At 35.4% G+C, this 18,360-nt stretch overlaps 2 protein-coding genes across 2 annotated transcripts; both read left to right on the top strand.

The window, feature by feature from the left end:
• Window positions 1–10,055: 10,055 nt before the first annotated feature.
• Window positions 10,056–10,541, top strand: LOC114539655 (52 kDa repressor of the inhibitor of the protein kinase-like). The gene has a single exon (XM_028560268.1). The coding sequence runs from the start codon at window positions 10,056–10,058 to the stop codon at window positions 10,539–10,541; it is 486 nt and encodes a 161-aa protein (XP_028416069.1).
• Window positions 10,542–15,236: 4,695 nt separating this feature from the next.
• On the top strand, window positions 15,237–16,376 carry LOC114539654. The gene has a single exon (XM_028560267.1). The coding sequence runs from the start codon at window positions 15,237–15,239 to the stop codon at window positions 16,374–16,376; it is 1,140 nt and encodes a 379-aa protein (XP_028416068.1).
• The last annotated feature ends 1,984 nt before the right edge of the window (window positions 16,377–18,360 follow it).

Below are 18,360 nucleotides of genomic sequence, written 5' to 3'. Positions count from 1 at the left end.
CATTTAGCCTTAATAATGATGACAGATAATTTAACAATGTCTACCAATTATTAAATCTATGTAACCAAGCCTGATTCTCACTAGTCATAAGAATCAGGGATATCCATTGTCAGTGGTCATTGGCACATGCCTGTTAGAAGAGAACACAATATATCAGGATGAAATACAACAAGTGTGAATTATGAGGCTTAAATGTGCATAGCCAAGTGAACATAACTCAATTGTTAACAATTGGTTAATGGGTTAAACACAAAAACCACGTACGATTACCATTTGTGTCTATGCAGATTAATATTAGTCCATAATAAATGTATAAAGTTCATATTACTTGACTAGTTCACACTTAGATTATAAATATAGCACAAGTAGACAATCATGAAAGAACAATTTTGAGTAAAAAGTTTAATTTGGATAAAATCTATTATGAGTTTATGTATCAATACTTTGCTCATGAAACACAAATCGATTTGTGCATTATTAATCATTTATAGCAAAATGTTTACATGACAATGCTTTCAATTGTCAAATATGCAATCATAAAACTTGCAGAAAATGGACCTTGATTTTCGGTAATTTGCATTGAATATAATATGAATGAATATTTGCGGATTCCTACCGGTAAAATCTTTGAGAAAATTACTGGATTCCAACAGGGTCAGATATTTTAAATTAGCAGATTCCTAACAGTGAAACATTAGGGATTACTGCCGGATTCCAATTGGTCAGATATTTTATTAATATTACGAATTTGCTAAAGTTCCGACTGGAAAAATATTCTTGAGCGAGCCCATAATCCATATCACTCGTCAGGTATTTGGATTAGGGGATTGACAGATCCAACCATTTTCTACTACTGGTAAATAGTGAATTAGCCAGATTCCAATTCATAGCATTTAACAAATCCTTGACTATTGTGTTTCTATTTTCTATAATATCACAAATAGGTGGTTAAAAGATGTTGCACAACTGATTATAGAGCTGTTCATCGTTTAGAAATCCAGAATAATGTTATAGTAAATATGATAACAAATAAATTCTGTAATATAACAAGCCCCTTTATAGCTTAATGGTTTTGAGGGCAAGGACATTTTGGAGTGCAAAGAGTATTTTCAGGGTTGAGTACCAGACAAACTTGATTAACTTCTGCAAGGATTTAATCTGGTAAAACTGGTAAACCAATCAATCGTGTCAAACTGTTTGTTCATGCATGAATTAGTTATCTATAAAACAGGATTTTCAAATTGAAACAAAGTTAAACTAAGTCCTGAATATATTATTTCTTACGTTGCAACGACTAAAGCACCGTAGAAGAGTAGAAACCTTGAACATAAAACAATGTCAACATAGTTAAAGTACTAAGCTATAGTCTTAACACTATACTAAGCAGTTAGCTAACAATTTACAAAATGTTTGCCTGGTTTAGACTTTAAAACAATACTTATGGCTTTTCATAAATACAACAAGAAACTGGCATCTTTTTTCTGTCAACATATTTTACATGCACTGATGCAAGTGAGTCGGCAATTGCACCACTTGAGCTATTGTATGACACAGTTAAGCTCTCGTCAGAATTGAAAGAGTCAACCTCGAACGTCTTCACATTTTCATTTTCTATATGAGCTAAAAGAAGCTTGATTTCTTCTATGTTTAGTTTGTCTGTATTCACTTCATGTTTGTGGATATTTCTGCGTTTCGGACATTTTTTTCTTGCGCTATACTTTCAATTGATTTTCTCAAACACTCCTGGGCTTTTTTCAACTCTGTCAACTTTGCTTTCAATTCCATTTCAAGATCAGATATTTTCCCTTTTTTGTTTTTCTCGGTGTTGCTGGGTTTCCTTAAATATCTTAATTTGTCGTCAAAATACAAAAGTTGTTAGTGCACATGTAGCATTTCAGTCAGAGTTTTCCCCGCTGTGTGTTGTTTCTGGCGTCTTCTTACATGTTTTGGGTATTCATGACTAAGTAATTAGTAGTTACATCACGTGGTTGTTCGTAAGAGGAGTTTTCTTCAAGGTCCACTCTGTGGCAACCATTCCCTCGATTGCTGTCTTAGGCATGATCACTGCAAACCACTTTTTTGTTCTAAAATATTTTATAGAGGCGTTCGTAACCAGTGCAGTGGTTTATTTCGCTATTTGAGTAAATCTTTATTTGCAGCATTTGGATAAACATCCAAATCCTCCTTTCCAAGGAACGTTTTCATTATGTCTAAAAACATGTATGAGGAAATTGTAACTTATTGTTTAGTCAGTGCATGGATATTTCTACAGGTGCTATACGGTAAATCTATTTCTAAATAATTTCTAAAAATTTATCAAGTACTCGTCAGATTTAAGTCAACAATTACCGTTCCAAACAGTTTGTTATTTTTAAGAGGCTATTACTAGTATTGGGGAAATATTTATATATAGAAATAATGTGCAAAAAAGGGTCTGGCTAAAATGACCTTTCTAAGCAACCCTCAAATAATTTTAATCCATCAATCAGAATTAAGTGGATGTGTTGGGAAAATATTTATTTATAAAAATAACATAAATGTTAATATTCTTTTTGCGGACAGCATCATTTCGGACAGGGAAATTTCTTTTCTTCGCAAACATGTAAATCAAACTTTACTCAAGGGATACAAAACAGTTGAAATGAAGCTTCCTTTGTGGACATCAGGGCAGTTTTTTTGATCGATCGGATTCACTTGAGCGATCAAATTGAAACAAATCTCTTTTTTAATGAGCTTGATATTTTTTTAGAAATCACAACTAGCGTCGGCTGTAAGACCGTCAAAAATTCTGAATAGATTATGCATTAAGTTCTCCATTAGCGATAATTTTTCACGCGAAGTGACATTTTACTTTTGTTTCAGAGCTCTCAGCTGATGATGATCATCTCAGCTCAGATGGTGATTGGAAAAGAAATTTCCGTATGTCTAAGGAAGAATTTCTTGAGCTTTGCGAAGAGTTCCGACCACATATTTACCTCGGCATGAACTCAAAGTAATATCAGCATGGTATCGATTGAGTCATACAATAGTTTCTGTCTTGACAGTGGTCTAAGACGTCTTGACGTGATGAGAAGTGTCACTTCTTCCATTGGGCAGATGATGTCTGCAAGAGAAAAAGAAGAGGAAAGCCGAAGCGGAATTAAAAGGTGCACGGAAAGAAGAAAAATATAAACGTATAGCAATTATACTTGAAAGTTCCGACGAAGAGAACAATAATTAAATTAAAACAATTAAAACAACTTTTGGACATTATTGTGTGGGCCGATTTTGTACTATATAACTGTGTGTGAATAAAATAGCGTAATGTGTGAATAAAATAGCGACAAATGTTGCATAATTGAAGAAAAAATATATCATCTTATTTTTCACTGTAGGTGAAAAAAAAAGTTTAACCTTGAGAAACCGTTGGAAGACAAGATGCGTACCATTGTTAGGTCTGAAGCACTAATGTCACCAATAAGTACAAAACTGATACCAATGGTTCAAATGACTTCTGATAGAATCCTAGCAGAGATAACAAAGGTTCTACAAAGCAATAAGAACATACCCCTTGATGATTCATTTACCATTGATATTGTTTTCGTACTACAGCCGACAGGTTCCGGAAATAAAAAGAACAGTACATCTTTTAAGGTATTAGATTACAATAAAGACTGTTTAATGAAAAGATAAGTTATAACTATTAGAAATAGAGATAACCTGTTGTGGCCGAGCCATAGCAGTCGGTAAAGCACTTGCAGATAGTCATGATAAGGTACTTATATAGATAAGGTAGATATAGTTCAAACAAGGTAAAGCTATTCAGAAAAGAATGGCCCTTAAACTATACAAACAGGCTAATATTTTACCTGGTCCATGTGGACTTCGCGAAATAGGCAAATTTCAGGGGGCCCTATCTGGTTATTAGATTATTGTAATTTATTTCAATGCAAAAAACACATCTATTTTTGAAGGTGGGGAGTTAAAAAAATTATTTTGTATAAGCATAGGCATTTTTACTATGGCATGGGCTAGATTAGAACTTTATAAAGTAATGGACATGTTAGGCAAAAAATGTTTTATATGTTGATACATATGAGTAAGCCTAATGGTCCTAAACCACCACTAGGGGATTATCTTGGTGACTGGACAAATGAAATAACTCCAAAGCACAGGGAAGGAAGCTACATCACAAGGTTTGCATGTGGGGGTCCAAAAAATTATGCACATGTTGTAAATAATGGATAGCTAGGATATAACTGTATCATATGTTTTTCATGTATTGACATGATATTGTTTCTTCTCAAATCCAGTGAGAGTACAACTCTATTCCTTTCTCTTTGCTCAGGAACCAATACTTTATTTAATCCAAGATTGGAACAATCTAAAAGCTTTACAGTTTTAATGTATTTGCACGGTACTTTAGATCATACACAAACGATCATCAAAAGTGAGAGAACCATGAGGTAGACGAACATAGCCATAACGTTTATCAGTTTTAAGTTGTTCTAATTGCCAAAGCAGGCTGCTTTTATTTCAAAGGAGTACTCATCGAAAAAAAGTGTGAAGTTAAAATGCCACAACACAATAACATAATTGTGACCGCACACACATCTACACACACACACAAATTAGGTTTGATTCGCTTTACACATAATTTACGAATTATAAATCTTAACGTCTGTTTTAATTGGTAATTAATTATTAAAATCTTTATGTGCAATGGTCCTATTTCATCATTTTAAAGTTGTTTTACTCGAGTACGGATGTCCGTTTCAAAACACTCGCAAATTTTTACATTTTTGGGCAAAGTCAATCGGGAAAGTCATATCTAGTTAGACAAATGCTTTACAACCTAGACAATCTTTTTAACCCGGTACTATCGAAGATTGTGTATTGTTTTCAAAGCACCTGGAGGCGTTTCAACACATGGACCAAGAATTAACAAACATTAGCTTCGTAAAAGGATTTCCGTACAATGTATATGATATTTTAAAAGGATATCAAAATTCACTCATTGTAATGGATGACTTAATGTCAGAGTGCTCAAAAGATCAATGGATGACAGATTTGTTTACGCTTGGTTCACATCATCGCAGCATTTCTTTTATATATTTGACACAGAATTTATTTCCTCCAAAACAGTCAAGAACTATTAACTTAAACTCTCACTATATGATCGTATTTAAAATCTTCAAGACTCCCTAGGCATTGCCACTTTAGCACGTCAAATGTATCCAAAACTATTTAAACTATTTATTAGAGTGATTTTATGATGCAACAAATAAACCCCATGGTTATTTGCTTATGGATACGCATTCGAGCACCGTGAAAAACATTTTGCCACACGAAAGGCAGATTGTTTACATTAATCGTATATAAACCGTGCTTAACTTCTAAGGCCATCATTTCTCGTCATGTCAAAGCATTTGAAAGAGAGTTTACTGTACTTGCAACTTCTGTCGAATTGCAAACCAAATGTTTGCAAGGCTATTATGGAACATGGGACCATGAGTATCATCGTGAGCGTTTGTGAATGCTGTTTTATCCTGTTAAAAGGGGTCATACAATTAACACATAGTCAAAAGCATCGCTTGTTATGATACAAGAAACATCTTCGAACTTTGGTAAAGAAGAAAGTTTCACACGTAAAAAAAAGTCTTTTGACCCAGAAAGGTGGTAACCTGTTAACGGCTCTATTACCCCTCCAGTCCTGAGTGTATTAGCAAGTTTATTTATAAAATGAAAAACGCAAAACAAATAATGTTGGTTTCCAAAGACGTGATTGCTTCAAATGAACAAGGCAAAAATTGAAATGTCGCACAATGGAGGAATGTCTGATATTCTTCAACGCACGGATATTGGTGATGCAGAAATACAGAAACTATACCAATCTGGAACGATTTATGAACCTCAGACAAAAAAAGGATGAAGAAATTCCAACTGTTAAGTTGGCAATGGAAACAAAAGACAACCTGGTAAACGAAATCAACCCCTGATTCTGTGATTGTAGATAATATACCCAAAACAATGCGTTTCAGAGCAACAGCATTCTTAAATCGTTTAAAAAAAAGACCTGACGTTAATTCTTGGGATAAGACTGGAGAAGTGACCTTGAACGGCCAAAAGATTCATCGCATGAGATATTTTTTCCAGTGTTGTAGTTCATCTTTCCTGTGCCAGAGAACATTGTGTAAAATGCTTGAATATATCTAGGGTTCGCACCCACAAAGGAAAGTTGCATGCCTTTCAACGGTACTTCCTCGCCATTCACAGATGCTCTAATAAAGGACATGTTGAAATGTTGAAAGTTGAATGGCAGCACATTCAACCAATCCACAAAACAAATCCGTTAAAAACTTTATCTTTTCTTATGGAGGGATTTCTAGCTGGAATAATGAGACTTTTACATTCAACACAACGGATAGGATAGATAGCAGGACTTTTTTTAAAGCAATTTTATGGGCCATAGAAATGGTTGGACTAATTTTTACTTTACGTATTTTGAGATAAGCATCCATCAATTTTACTCTGTAATCTGCATCATCTTCAGAAGCCATTAAACAAAACTCGTTTATATTATGATTCAGAATAACTTTTAGGTCTACAAAGCTTAACAGGAGACATTCTGAAAAGAACACATCACGAAATATAGGTCCAGCCATTTCAATCATTAACTCTCACTGCTGAATTCATATTTCTTTTTAAGACCGTAGTTGGTGTTAGCGGTAACTGCTATTGCAGGATTAGACACATCAAATTTTCCTGCTGTATCTTTATAAAACAAAGCTGTGGTGAGTTGGGATTGCTTAGCATCACTACCATAATTAAGGAGGGTTTCCAAATACAAACAGTGTGCATACCTCCCTGTAGCTTGCGTCACTTGCTTTTCTTTGAAACACACGTCAACTTGTTTGAAAAGGCTGTGCAGAAAATTGTTTACAGAGCTGACTCGTTCGTCTGCATCAAGATCTTGGCCATTAGCCTTTGTCACCTTTGCTCTCACTACAAGAATCATTTTCGTCAAGTGAATGTAATCTTCAGAAAAAAAAAGTCCCCCAAGCAGGGGCAGATCCAGACTGATGCGAATGATGCGAATGCATCAGTAAAAATTTCACAAATATAATAATTGAACACTAAATATGGAAAATTGCAATAAATACGGAATTTTCTAAAAATCTCTAATAAAGTATATTATTTACTCTCTTTTCAGGTTACATTCTCCTAAAATTCGTAAAAGACTAAAAATGATTGTTAATAAATTCAAACAAAGCAAAGCAAGATGATGTTTGAAATTTTAAATGAAAATTTCGCCTTTCTCTCGTTGTATGTTTGGTTGTAGCGACATTATATTCCCAAATATGTCGATTATGCATCCACTCTGACTCTTATGCATTATCATATTACGGTCCACTGACGCATTTACGTAACATTGGGAAAAGAGTGCATCACTATGTAATGTTGGGGAGAAATGCGCATCAGTGGTGCAACAGTCCCGAGTCCCTTTGGCCGAGTTTCCCCAACGCAACGTCATAAAAACTATTGTTTTCGTGCATACGCAACGTTGGGAAATGGATGCTGACTGATGCGTTTAGCCTGCAATCCAAAATATTGCGTTTGACTGATGCACAAATCCATAATGCGTGGACAATCATGATACTTCACATGCGACATTGTACGCACATTACTTGAGTCATCATGGCAGAAAGTATGCTAATAAAATACGATCTTTGCTCGTTGTTTCGAGATAATAAAGCTGGCGAAATCGAAGTAGTAAGAAGGAAATGTGAGATGAAAGCTTCTTCATTAATTTTACAAGCGAAAAAATGGGATCCATTTCGAAGTGGAACACATGTAAGGGATCTTTATGCCGAGCTACTTGTTCCCAGACATATTACAAATGTGTGGCAAAGTGGCGAACTGCGAGCACTGAAGTAAGTTTTGGCAGTTGGGTGTTAACTTTGTCATTATTTCATTCATACTCGCAAATAATATTACAAAATACTAAAATATGGCATATGCTTGAGCCCTCTGGCTTGAGCCTAATAGCTTAATACTACATGTTGCTGCAATTACATGTACATAAAAATTAGAGTGAAATTTTTAATGCAACCCTTAAAAGTTCCCACTTCCTAAAAGGTAATTTGAGGTAGATGCACAATCAGCATTCAGCACAGTCCCTGTTGCCCCTGAATTTTTTTATGACATTTTTTCATATTTTTGTAGCCCAATTAGCCCACCAGGGACTCTGTTACCCAGTAACCCTTTAGTTTAAGGGGGTTTACCCTCTGTTACCCTGTAGTTTAAGGGGGAGGTCCAGATAGGCCAATGTCATAACTGCATGTTTGAAAACTGACTTCAGTATTTCAATCATTTTCCTAGAACTAGAGGTGATGGTAATTGCCTTTACAGAGCCTGCTCAAAACTGACCAGCATAGAGCTATTCACCAATCAACAGTTTTATGCATTCCATCCTTATGTTAAAAAGAAGTCTCATATCTTTCATACTGAGAATTCTGCTTTTTCTGCAACTGCTTCTCATGGTGCTTTGGCTGATGGTTATGACAGAATGGATCCTTCTACTAGAGCTGTAGTTGTTACTCGAGAGGCATTACGGAATGATGTGAATGGTGCCTTTTCTTCCCTTCTCTGTATGTTTGCTTTGGCAACTGTGACTGGAATGGACATCACGACTGTTTACCCAGAGAATATTGGCAAAGAGACTAAGTATTCTAAGTTTTTGAATGGCAAAATCTCTCCAAGAGCAGTACATGCATTATTTAAAGGAAAAGCTGTTAAAGATATCCAACTCATCTTTATGTGGTCAACTGATGGTATTACGACTCTTCCTGGTTTGGATACAACCTTTCAACCAAACCGTTTTGGCCCCCCTTTTCAATTTCAACCTAGAGGAAATAATGCTAAAACTGAGGCCTCACAACAGAACAAGGGGCAACCTAAAATTACTAATGTTCTGAAAAAATCGGGGAAAGGAGTTACAGTCTCTCAAGGTATGCCTTTGACAAATCTAAGAAACTTCTACATGCCTTCCTATCATCAATGTCTCCCACTTTCCTTAAACTGATTCAGTGACATTATGATAAATTTTAAATGGGCTGCATTATTTGACAGGGGCTGAGAAAGTGGTAGTCAAAGAAGATTGATTAGTGGATACAGGTTAGGATTATTTTATATTGTATACAAGTACACCACACAGACATGTATTGTATCAAGACTTAGTGGGTTATGGTAAGTATGTACACTACCTAATGTATTTAAAATTTTAAATATGTGTAGATACTTGAATGAACCAGAAAATGTTTGGTGTGGACAAAATATTTAACAGCAAGAAAATTGAGTTCAAATTCTCCAACAGCAGCAGGAAAATCAAAAAGTGGTACGTATTTTCCTGTACAGTAATAATATAGATTACAGTAATGAACAAATCCATTATAGGTAAAGGTGTGATATGATAAACTGCCCTTTCCCAGCCATATTGTGCAATGTGCTATGTGAAATATAACAGGTTTTACCATTTCATTATCATTTATTAATATGTGAAAGAAAGACTGAATCTGGTCATATCTTGGTCATTTTAGAGCTGGTTGAGCGTTTGCATGATCTTGGTGAACAGGCATTTTGCAAAAAAAATTAAAAGCTGAAAACTCTGGTGATGTTGATCCTTTAGACATTGGCAACTTTGTTGGGACTGCCAATGAGATTGATGATGATACTAAATTTAATATAATAAAGAATCATTGGCATCCACCTTCTTCATATATTTTCCCTTTTCGTGAGTTTGGTTCTAACCCAATGAAGCCAAATCGCCGCAAGGTTTCTTTTTAGTGGTTCGGTCGCTGGTCGTGGTTGTGCTATTCTAGGCTTTATGACAATGCATTTTGCCTATGTTGTGTGCTTTTTAGCAAAGAAGTAGGTCATAATGGCTCAAAGCTTACCAATCTTTTTAAGGATCCATTAACTAACTGGCAAAGTGCTGCAAAAAGATTTGACGACCACAACAAACATTCTATATTTCATTGCGATTCATGCTAAGGTTGACACACTTCAACAGCGTAATGTCGGGGGCAACAAAAGGAATAGATGACCAGGCTGACAACTTGAGAAGTGAGCGAATTGCTTATAATAGAAAGATATTATGTGCAATGCTTGAGACAGTTGTTCTGGCTGGCCGACAAAATATTGCTTTTAGAGGACATCGAGATGATTTGCAGCATTACTCTTCCACCAATCCGGGCAATTTTCAGGCGTTTTTAAATTACAGAGTTAGTGGTGGTGATAAGGTTCTTGCCGATCATTTTAAGAATGCAAAGAAGAATGCCATGTACCACTCCAAGACTGTTCAAAATAAGCTTGTCAAGGTCTTTGGTAAACAAATCGAAAGCCAAATTATTTCGGAGATAAACAGCAGCAATTCTCCATTTTACTCGGTTCTTGCAGATGAGGCAGCTGATTGTGGTAACAAGGAACAAATGCCAATCGTTTTGCAGTATGTTGACGGTGATAAAGAAATCAACGAAAGATTCATTAGGTTTTTCAACTAACAAGAAGGTATGACTGGTCTCGCATTAGCGAATAATGTTGAAGGTACACTTGAAGATGTTGGGCTTCCCCTTCAAAATTGTCGAGGCCATGGATATGACAGTGCTAGTGCTATGTCCAGCCAGGTAAAACGTGTTTCTGGGAGAATATTAGAGAAAAACATGAAGGCGTTGCATGTTCATTGCTCTAGTCATCATTTAAACCTTATTGTTGCCAAAGCGTGTTCAATTCTTCCAGTGAAAAATATGTTGAGTCAGGCACAAAAGATCGCCAGCTTTTTTAGCAGTTCCCCTATCCGCTCACAGTATCTAAGTAAAAAGATGAAAGAGTTTGGTTTACTCGTAACAAGCTGGCAAAGCCTTCCAGGACATGGTGGGTAGAACAAATAACTTCCCTCAATGGTTTTCTGGATGCATTCAAAGTTATCTACGAAACACTCAATTTTATGCAGTTTGGAGGATCGCAGGAAGAGCCATTTCCCAGATCAGCTAGTGACGCACAGTCTCATTTTCGCAGTGTGGAGAAATTTGAATTTATGGCTGCTCTCGTTATCACCCAACATGTTTTGGATCATACTTTGTCATTGATGGTCCAATTACAAAAGAAAAAAATCGTTATTGAGGAATCAATAAAACAGATTAATCTTTTAAAGAATGAAATGGCAAAACTACGTGCCTTTGTAGATTTATTCCACAATGAATACTATGACAAGCTGTTAGAATTAGCTAATAACCTCCACGTGGCTGAGTGTTTTCCCCGGGTATGTAAAACGAAACGTGATAATCATCCTACATCCTATCCTTAAAACTTAACTTTATAAAATCAACCTAAGTGAACTGCATTGAATATCTAAACTTTATCCTGCTGCTGTTGGGGAAAATTGCCTAATCTTAAAACCTAACTTTATAAAATCAACCTAAATTGGAAGATTTTCAAGTGAACTGCATTGAAATATCTATACTTTATCCTGCTGCTGTTGGGGAACATCACCTAATCTTAAAACCTAACTTTATAAAATCAACCTAAATTGGAACATTTTCAAGTGAACTGCATTGAATATCTACTTTATTCTGCCGCTGTTGGGGGACATTGCCTAATCTTAAAACTTACCTTTATTAAAATAAACCTAAATTGGAACATTTTCAAGTCAACTGCATTGAATATCTATACTTTATCACGCTGCTGTTGGAGTCTTAGAGAACATCGCCTAATGTTGAAACTTAAATTGGAACATTTTCCAGTGCCTGCATTGAATTTATTGATTCTGTTGTTATACCACATGATGTCCTGCCACTAATGGCTATTCGCCAAACATGGCAGTGGGGGTATGGTCAGGTTTTCACTGCTTTTAATATGTGCAGTAAAAATTTGGTTATGCCTCTTCTCGCATTATGATTCCACAATTCGTGGAATAAACGGCAGAAGTTGGTGTATATAGGTACTGTATGTACTTTGACTGTTTATTTGTGTTGTTGTGGAGAAGAGGTAAGTTCAATTATATTTCGTTTGTAATTAAAACATAAATGTTATGTTTTGTGATCATACCAGTGAAATATTCTAGTTTATGTAGGTAATAAACTAAAATATTTCATAATATTTTTTTAAAAGTCGGTCATTTTTTCGATATACAATTTGCATTAAAACTTCGCTCAGAACGCTGGAAATCGCATTTCCGAGGATGTAATTTCAAAATTTTTAGGGGGGGGGATGGTAAGAGGTTGATACATGGTAAGACGTAAATACGCCTTTTTTAAATTTTTGTTTAACCTTACTTATCCTAACCTGATCACCAATTTTAAAGTTATATTTTACAAGAAATTGATTATGAAAATCAGTACCATATAGTGTATGAAATACATCACTCTCATTTTCTGCATTTACAAGGGGCAGGTTTTTTCTTTATACTCTGATGCAAACTATTATTGTAGGAATAAACTAAGTCAGGTAAAATGTCAAGATATTGCATTGTTCTGTTTTTCGTAAAATAACGCCACATCTTTGCCTTCAACGTAGAGATAACTCTTTCAACAACAGAACCTTTCGTCTCTTTGAATGTATTAAAAAGTTGTATATTTTCACTTTTTAACAATGCTTGAAACGGTTTATTAAAAAACTCTGTCCCTTGATCGGTCATTATCCTTTGTGGTTTTCTACCAGACAATAGAATGACTTTAATTGCTTCGACTAAACTAGATCCTGTTTTTGACTTGATTGGAACTAACCATGGATACTTCGAAAACACATTTATGCAAACAAGTAAGTATTGATAACCGTCATTGTACTACTTCAAACTTCATATCCACTAAATCCATTTGCCAATTTTCATCCAAAAACTGCACAAAAATACGAGCCCTCTTAAAATTCCAATGAGCTGGTTTATGTCAGGTATATGTGTCTTGACTCATCAGCCATTCCAAGATTTGTTTTCGGGTTAGATTAAATTTTCCCTCTTCTTTTACATCACAATATAAATTCTCTGCTCTACTGAGACTCCCAGGACATTGCGAATCGTAATAAACACTTTTTAAGTACTTATCAACAGCTTTAATTGTTACTTGGGCCATACTTTGAAATGCAATGAAAATGATCATACATGTAACTTCCTTTTTAAAACTGAGCGATTTATTTGTCTCTTATCAGTGCTTCCAATGATTGAATACATTGCTCTTCTTCAATTTCGTTTTTTGTCAAAGGCATGCTTACTTCTGAGTCTAACTGATTCCGAATGGGTCCATAGATCTTAATTGTTTTACTGTTGTATCCCATTTGTAGACGACTTTCTCAATTTAAATAAGTACGGCAAAACTTATACCAAGTCTAAACATTTTTTGCCTATTATGATTCTTGTCTTGTTTGATTTTATCACCTTTACTATTAGTATTCCCCATTATTAAGACAATCGTACAGCAAGTACACCAAATGAATAAAAAAATCACAACACAGTACAATTTAAAAAAGATTTATTAACACTGACAAAAAAAAGGAATGTTAATAGCTGATCATTACAACTTTGGGTTATATTCTAATTTGCAAACACAACTAATATAGTCAAGTAAATTATCAAAGCCCTTAGGTCTCTTCAACTGAATGTACATTGTGGAAAGCCCTTGAGATGAAATACAATACAGTTGTTCAAAATAACTTCTGCAATCGGACAAAGGTTCTGTAAACTGAATAATCTTGAAACATTAAAAAATTCACGGTTACGGTCACTCATCACATCAGATTGACTTGCACACTCCACAAGTGTTTGAAGTTTGATTATTTTCTTACGAATTAACTCCAGAAAGATTAGATCTAACAATTCACCTTGAGTTAACTTGTCTTCAGAATACAACTAATCATTATACATTTTTCTAAACAGGTGTGCCATTTTTTACACGCTTCTGAACCCAAGAAACCAAATAAAAAAGCAAATAACTAGAAACATTGGACTTTATATTGTAAATATAGTTTTATTAACTATTATATAGTAAGGTTGAACATGTGAAGAATTATTATCTTGCCGTAGTTTAATAATAATATAATATATAAAAATTTATAATGCGCCAATTAACATTGCTAATATATGATCAAATGTGCAGTACATTCAATAATACAAATATCAAGTATCCAAAATACAACATATGTTATAATACAATTTAATACCCAAGAAATATCCAAGGGAAAGAGAAGACTTAACAATTTGTGTAATGATGGGCAAAAGTTCATCAATTAAGCCAACAAACAATGATGCTGGCATTAGGTAGAAGTTACAGCTTTTCTTTGATGATCTGAATAAGCTTTTTTACTTTGTTAGTAGAGAGAGGTGAAAAATTCTTCAATATCTGATCACTATCAAACACTGAATCATTCGGAATTTTACCCTCAGCCACTTCAACATTAGCATTAAGATCAGTACTAATATTGATGATTTTACAATGGAAAAACCGACCACTGTCACTAACCAATACAACACTGTCAGCATAAATCATCTTTCAGAAGGAGAAGACTCCTAGTGGCTTTAAACAATTTCTTTTGATCTCCACTATTCACACCAATAAAGCCCACATAAAAATCCCTTCACGCTTTGGTACTGATGTAAGCCACATGGTTTTTTAATCTCTTAAACACATTCAGATCTTCAGGCAGTCTTGTTTTCCTCCATCTACGTTTCGCCAGTCTATGTTGCCTTTTTGCTTTTGCAATATCAGCATTGTACCAAGAAACATGAGGCCTATTTCTCACGATTTTGGTTCTCAGCGGCACATGGCGATCCATCATACTACCGAGACTAGTGTTGTAATTACGCAAAAGGATATCTAGATTGTCAGATGACTCAATTAGCCTTTCTCACGCTAGGTAACCAGGCCTTATTAGGGTACTAATCGTGCGAGGGGACAAAAAAGAACACCAAAACAAAAGTCACAAAATTAGACTTCTTGTCAGGGAAAGCTTGAGTTAAATTTTCGCTGTTTATTAGACAGAATATCTTATATTTTAGTTTGGTGGAAAAAATATTAGTCAAACTTGATTCAGTACAAATTTAGGTTGATAATTTTCATACGTTTCGAAGATAACTGGCATTCAAAATGTGAAGTCACTTCGTCAACGACTCAAGGTAAGAATAGTCTGTTTATTTTTAAGCACAACCTTTCGACCTGAACTGCACCATCGTTTTATGGTAATTTGGGAATAATACATCTCTAGCGCATAACATGGAAGGTTTTTTTCCTTATTTTTCAGACTATGGTCCCCACAAAGCTGTAATGCCTGGGCAAGTTAAATGTTTCGTGTCAGGCTGCAGCAGTTTGTGGTACAGCAATAGCAAACAAACCGAAACAGGAAAATTTAGTTTTCACCGTTTGCCTAGCGATCAGCTCCTTATTGAGAAATATCAAAACATTTTAAAAACCACAGTTTCGAACACAAAAAGCGCACGTGTTTGTGGGGCCCATTTAAAAAACGGAAGACGGGAATATGCTAGTGAATTTCCTCTGAGGCAGAATCCTCAAACAAGTTCTGTAAACCATACAGGAACGAAACGAAAAGCCCTAATACTCAGGGGACTTGTTCCACAGCCCAGGCCCAGAAACAAATATTTTAAAACATTTAAAGAAAAACTTCTGAAAAAGCAATTCGACAAAAAACAGATAGAGGTTAAGAGTTTGAAAAAGCAAGTTAGTAAATTGCAAAAAGTTCATGATGAATTGAAAAGTTGTAAAGAAGAAATTGGAGTGTTGAAAAATCAACTAAAAGAAAGTAAATTTAGTCATGAACGATTTATTGGTGATGACAATAAGATGCTTTTCTACACTGGATTAACAAATGAGCAATTTCATACACTTTGGGCATTTATAGAGCCTGAAATGTGTAGCCTTGCTTTGCAATATGAAGATTTGGCAGATAGGTTTGGAATATCATCAAGACAGGCAGTCTCAAGAATTTTTGAAGGCTGGATAACATTCCTGAATAATTTAGTCAGCAAAGTAAATTTATGGCCAAGCATTGATTATATTGATGAGTACATGCCAGAAAATTTGAAGCCTAATTATGCAACCACTAGAGTAGTATTAGATTGCACCGAGATTAAAGTTCAAAGGGCCTCTAATTGTGATCTACAATCTATGAACTTCTCATCGTATAAAAACTGTGCTACTGTGAAGGGATTAGTAGGCATCACTCCAGATATATTGGCTGTTTCTTCAGTGATCTTATGCCAGGATCAAGATCAGTCAGGAGTACTTGATCTAGTAGAGCCTGGGAGGGGTGTGATGACGGATAGAGGATTTACCATAGAAGATGCATGTGTAGAGAAGGGACTGTATCACTTGGCACCACCAGACGGAACAATTTAGCATAACACAATGTACCCAAACATTTGACATTGCCCACCTGCGTATCCATGTTGAACGGTTCATTGGAAAAATGCGAAACTGGCAGATTCTGTCACAGGTCTGGCCATTGAACCAATATGACCTACTCAATTCTACTTGGAAAGTAATTGGCTTTCTTGTCAATATGGGCCCACCCATTGGTCCTAAAAAATTACAGTCTGAGGAATGAAACATCATTTGTCTGATTTGACAACACATAAAATATTTTTGAAAACTTTAGAAGTAGATAATTGTAGTTACAGCAATGTTTTTAATGCCACTTGGGCACTTACATTCTTCAGCCATTCATCCATTTTATTACCAGTAATTAAGAACAGGTAAATTGCTGTAATTGCTATACTTACAGACAGAAATGACTATTTTCAGAACTGAAGATACATTGTATCTATTGTATTTACAGAAATTTTGGTGACATTTGAGATGTCAGCAGAGGATTAATGTAAGCCTCATGCCAATGTTCTAACTTAATTTTTAAATCATTAAAAAAAATTCATCAAATTGAATGGGGAAATATCCTAGATCAACATCTGAGTAAACAAGAAAATCTACAGCTGACTTTCCTGACAGTCCCATCTGCATCCGAACCTGTTCATAATACCCCTGGGTATTTTCCTTCTTGAGATATGGTGTCTCATCTGTTGTTAGAGCATATGGATATGACTTCATGGACTGCCTGTCTCTGATTGCTTTAATCACCTTTTGATCTCTTTGGCTTGCCAAACCCTTGATTTCAAGCAGATGATCAGTTTCTGGGGTGTATCCATCAGGCGAAGCTAAGAGAATTCCATTAATAAAGCAACCACATTCTTGAACAACTTGACCAGTTAGATCAGCAAATCTTTTGCAAGCATTCTCTCATTTTGGATGCCATATAACATTGCAGGTGGGATATTTTCCTCATTCTGTATTGGCTGGAGATTCATCATTTTGTTAATAAGGGCCGGTCTTCCAACGTCTGTTGAGTGCAACACCTTTCTAGCAGTGGATGATGTTATTCGGTACTGCCGATATTTATGCCATAGTGGGTTAGTTCTTTGGCCCCAAGTTACCTTTTCAATATAGTCCTTCTGATTGGTGCTTTTTTCTGGACATGTTTCCACTTCAGATGTGGTGCTGGTTACTTGGTCAAATTGTTCATCATGGGAGTAATTACTACAAAATTCACTGCTACTGTTCTGTTTGTATCTGTGACTTAAGACATTATAAATAGCAGATTCACTCATTGATGTGGAACTGGTGCAACTTAAAAGCCTTTGCTCTCTGTCTATATTTGAATAGTTTGAAGAGTCACTCAGTATGCATTGGACCTTCTTTGCTATAGTTCTAGCATCTCTTCTTTGAGGATTTTTAACCTTTTTTGTAGCAGCCTCAACCTTCATGCTTGTAATACTTGTAACTTGCCCTTTCCATAGTTTGTTTTTGTGCCATGTTTGCAATTGAGATGTGAATGGTATTTCTAGTGTGAGGTTACATGTCCTGTGGTGTTCCTTTAAGGCATATAATTTAGCAGAAACATGACAGCACAACCCTGATTTACTGGCTGGACATCTACAAAAAGCTTGGGTGGGCTTGTTAGCATGAAAGAATATCCACAATGGTCTTGCTGGTTTGCCTTCCATAATAGGTCTTACAAATGCTTTTAGCAATAATTTATCCTCACTTAATGTTGCTGTCTGGACTGATACAATCCTGCGAGATGCAAAAATCCTGTATCCTTTTTCTTGCATTGCTTGAGCTGTTTGCATTCGTGTTTTGACATAGGACTCAACGGTGTCAATGGTCACACAAGGTAGGTTTTCACTGTCACTACTCGAATGTAATGAACTGTCAAGTATACTTTCTATGTCTAGTGCTGTTACGAGTGTTGATTTTGGTGCATTCTGAATGCTGTTTAATATTTCTGGGTACACCCTTTAACATGATAAATTAATTCTGACTTGCTGAA

This window comes from Dendronephthya gigantea, unplaced genomic scaffold (genome assembly GCF_004324835.1).
Source record: "Dendronephthya gigantea isolate DGI-Jeju-01 unplaced genomic scaffold, DenGig_1.0 000211F, whole genome shotgun sequence".
NCBI lineage: Eukaryota > Metazoa > Cnidaria > Anthozoa > Malacalcyonacea > Nephtheidae > Dendronephthya > Dendronephthya gigantea.
The sequence above is the reverse complement of the archived record's forward strand: the minus strand, read 5'-3'. Positions and strand labels throughout refer to the sequence as shown.

Bases quoted from the DNA above. Each gene is read 5' to 3' on its own strand.
- LOC114539655 (XM_028560268.1), top strand. From the start codon at position 10,056: ATGTCGGGGGCAACAAAAGGAATAGATGACCAGGCTGACAACTTGAGA.
- LOC114539654 (XM_028560267.1), top strand. From the start codon at position 15,237: ATGGAAGGTTTTTTTCCTTATTTTTCAGACTATGGTCCCCACAAAGCT.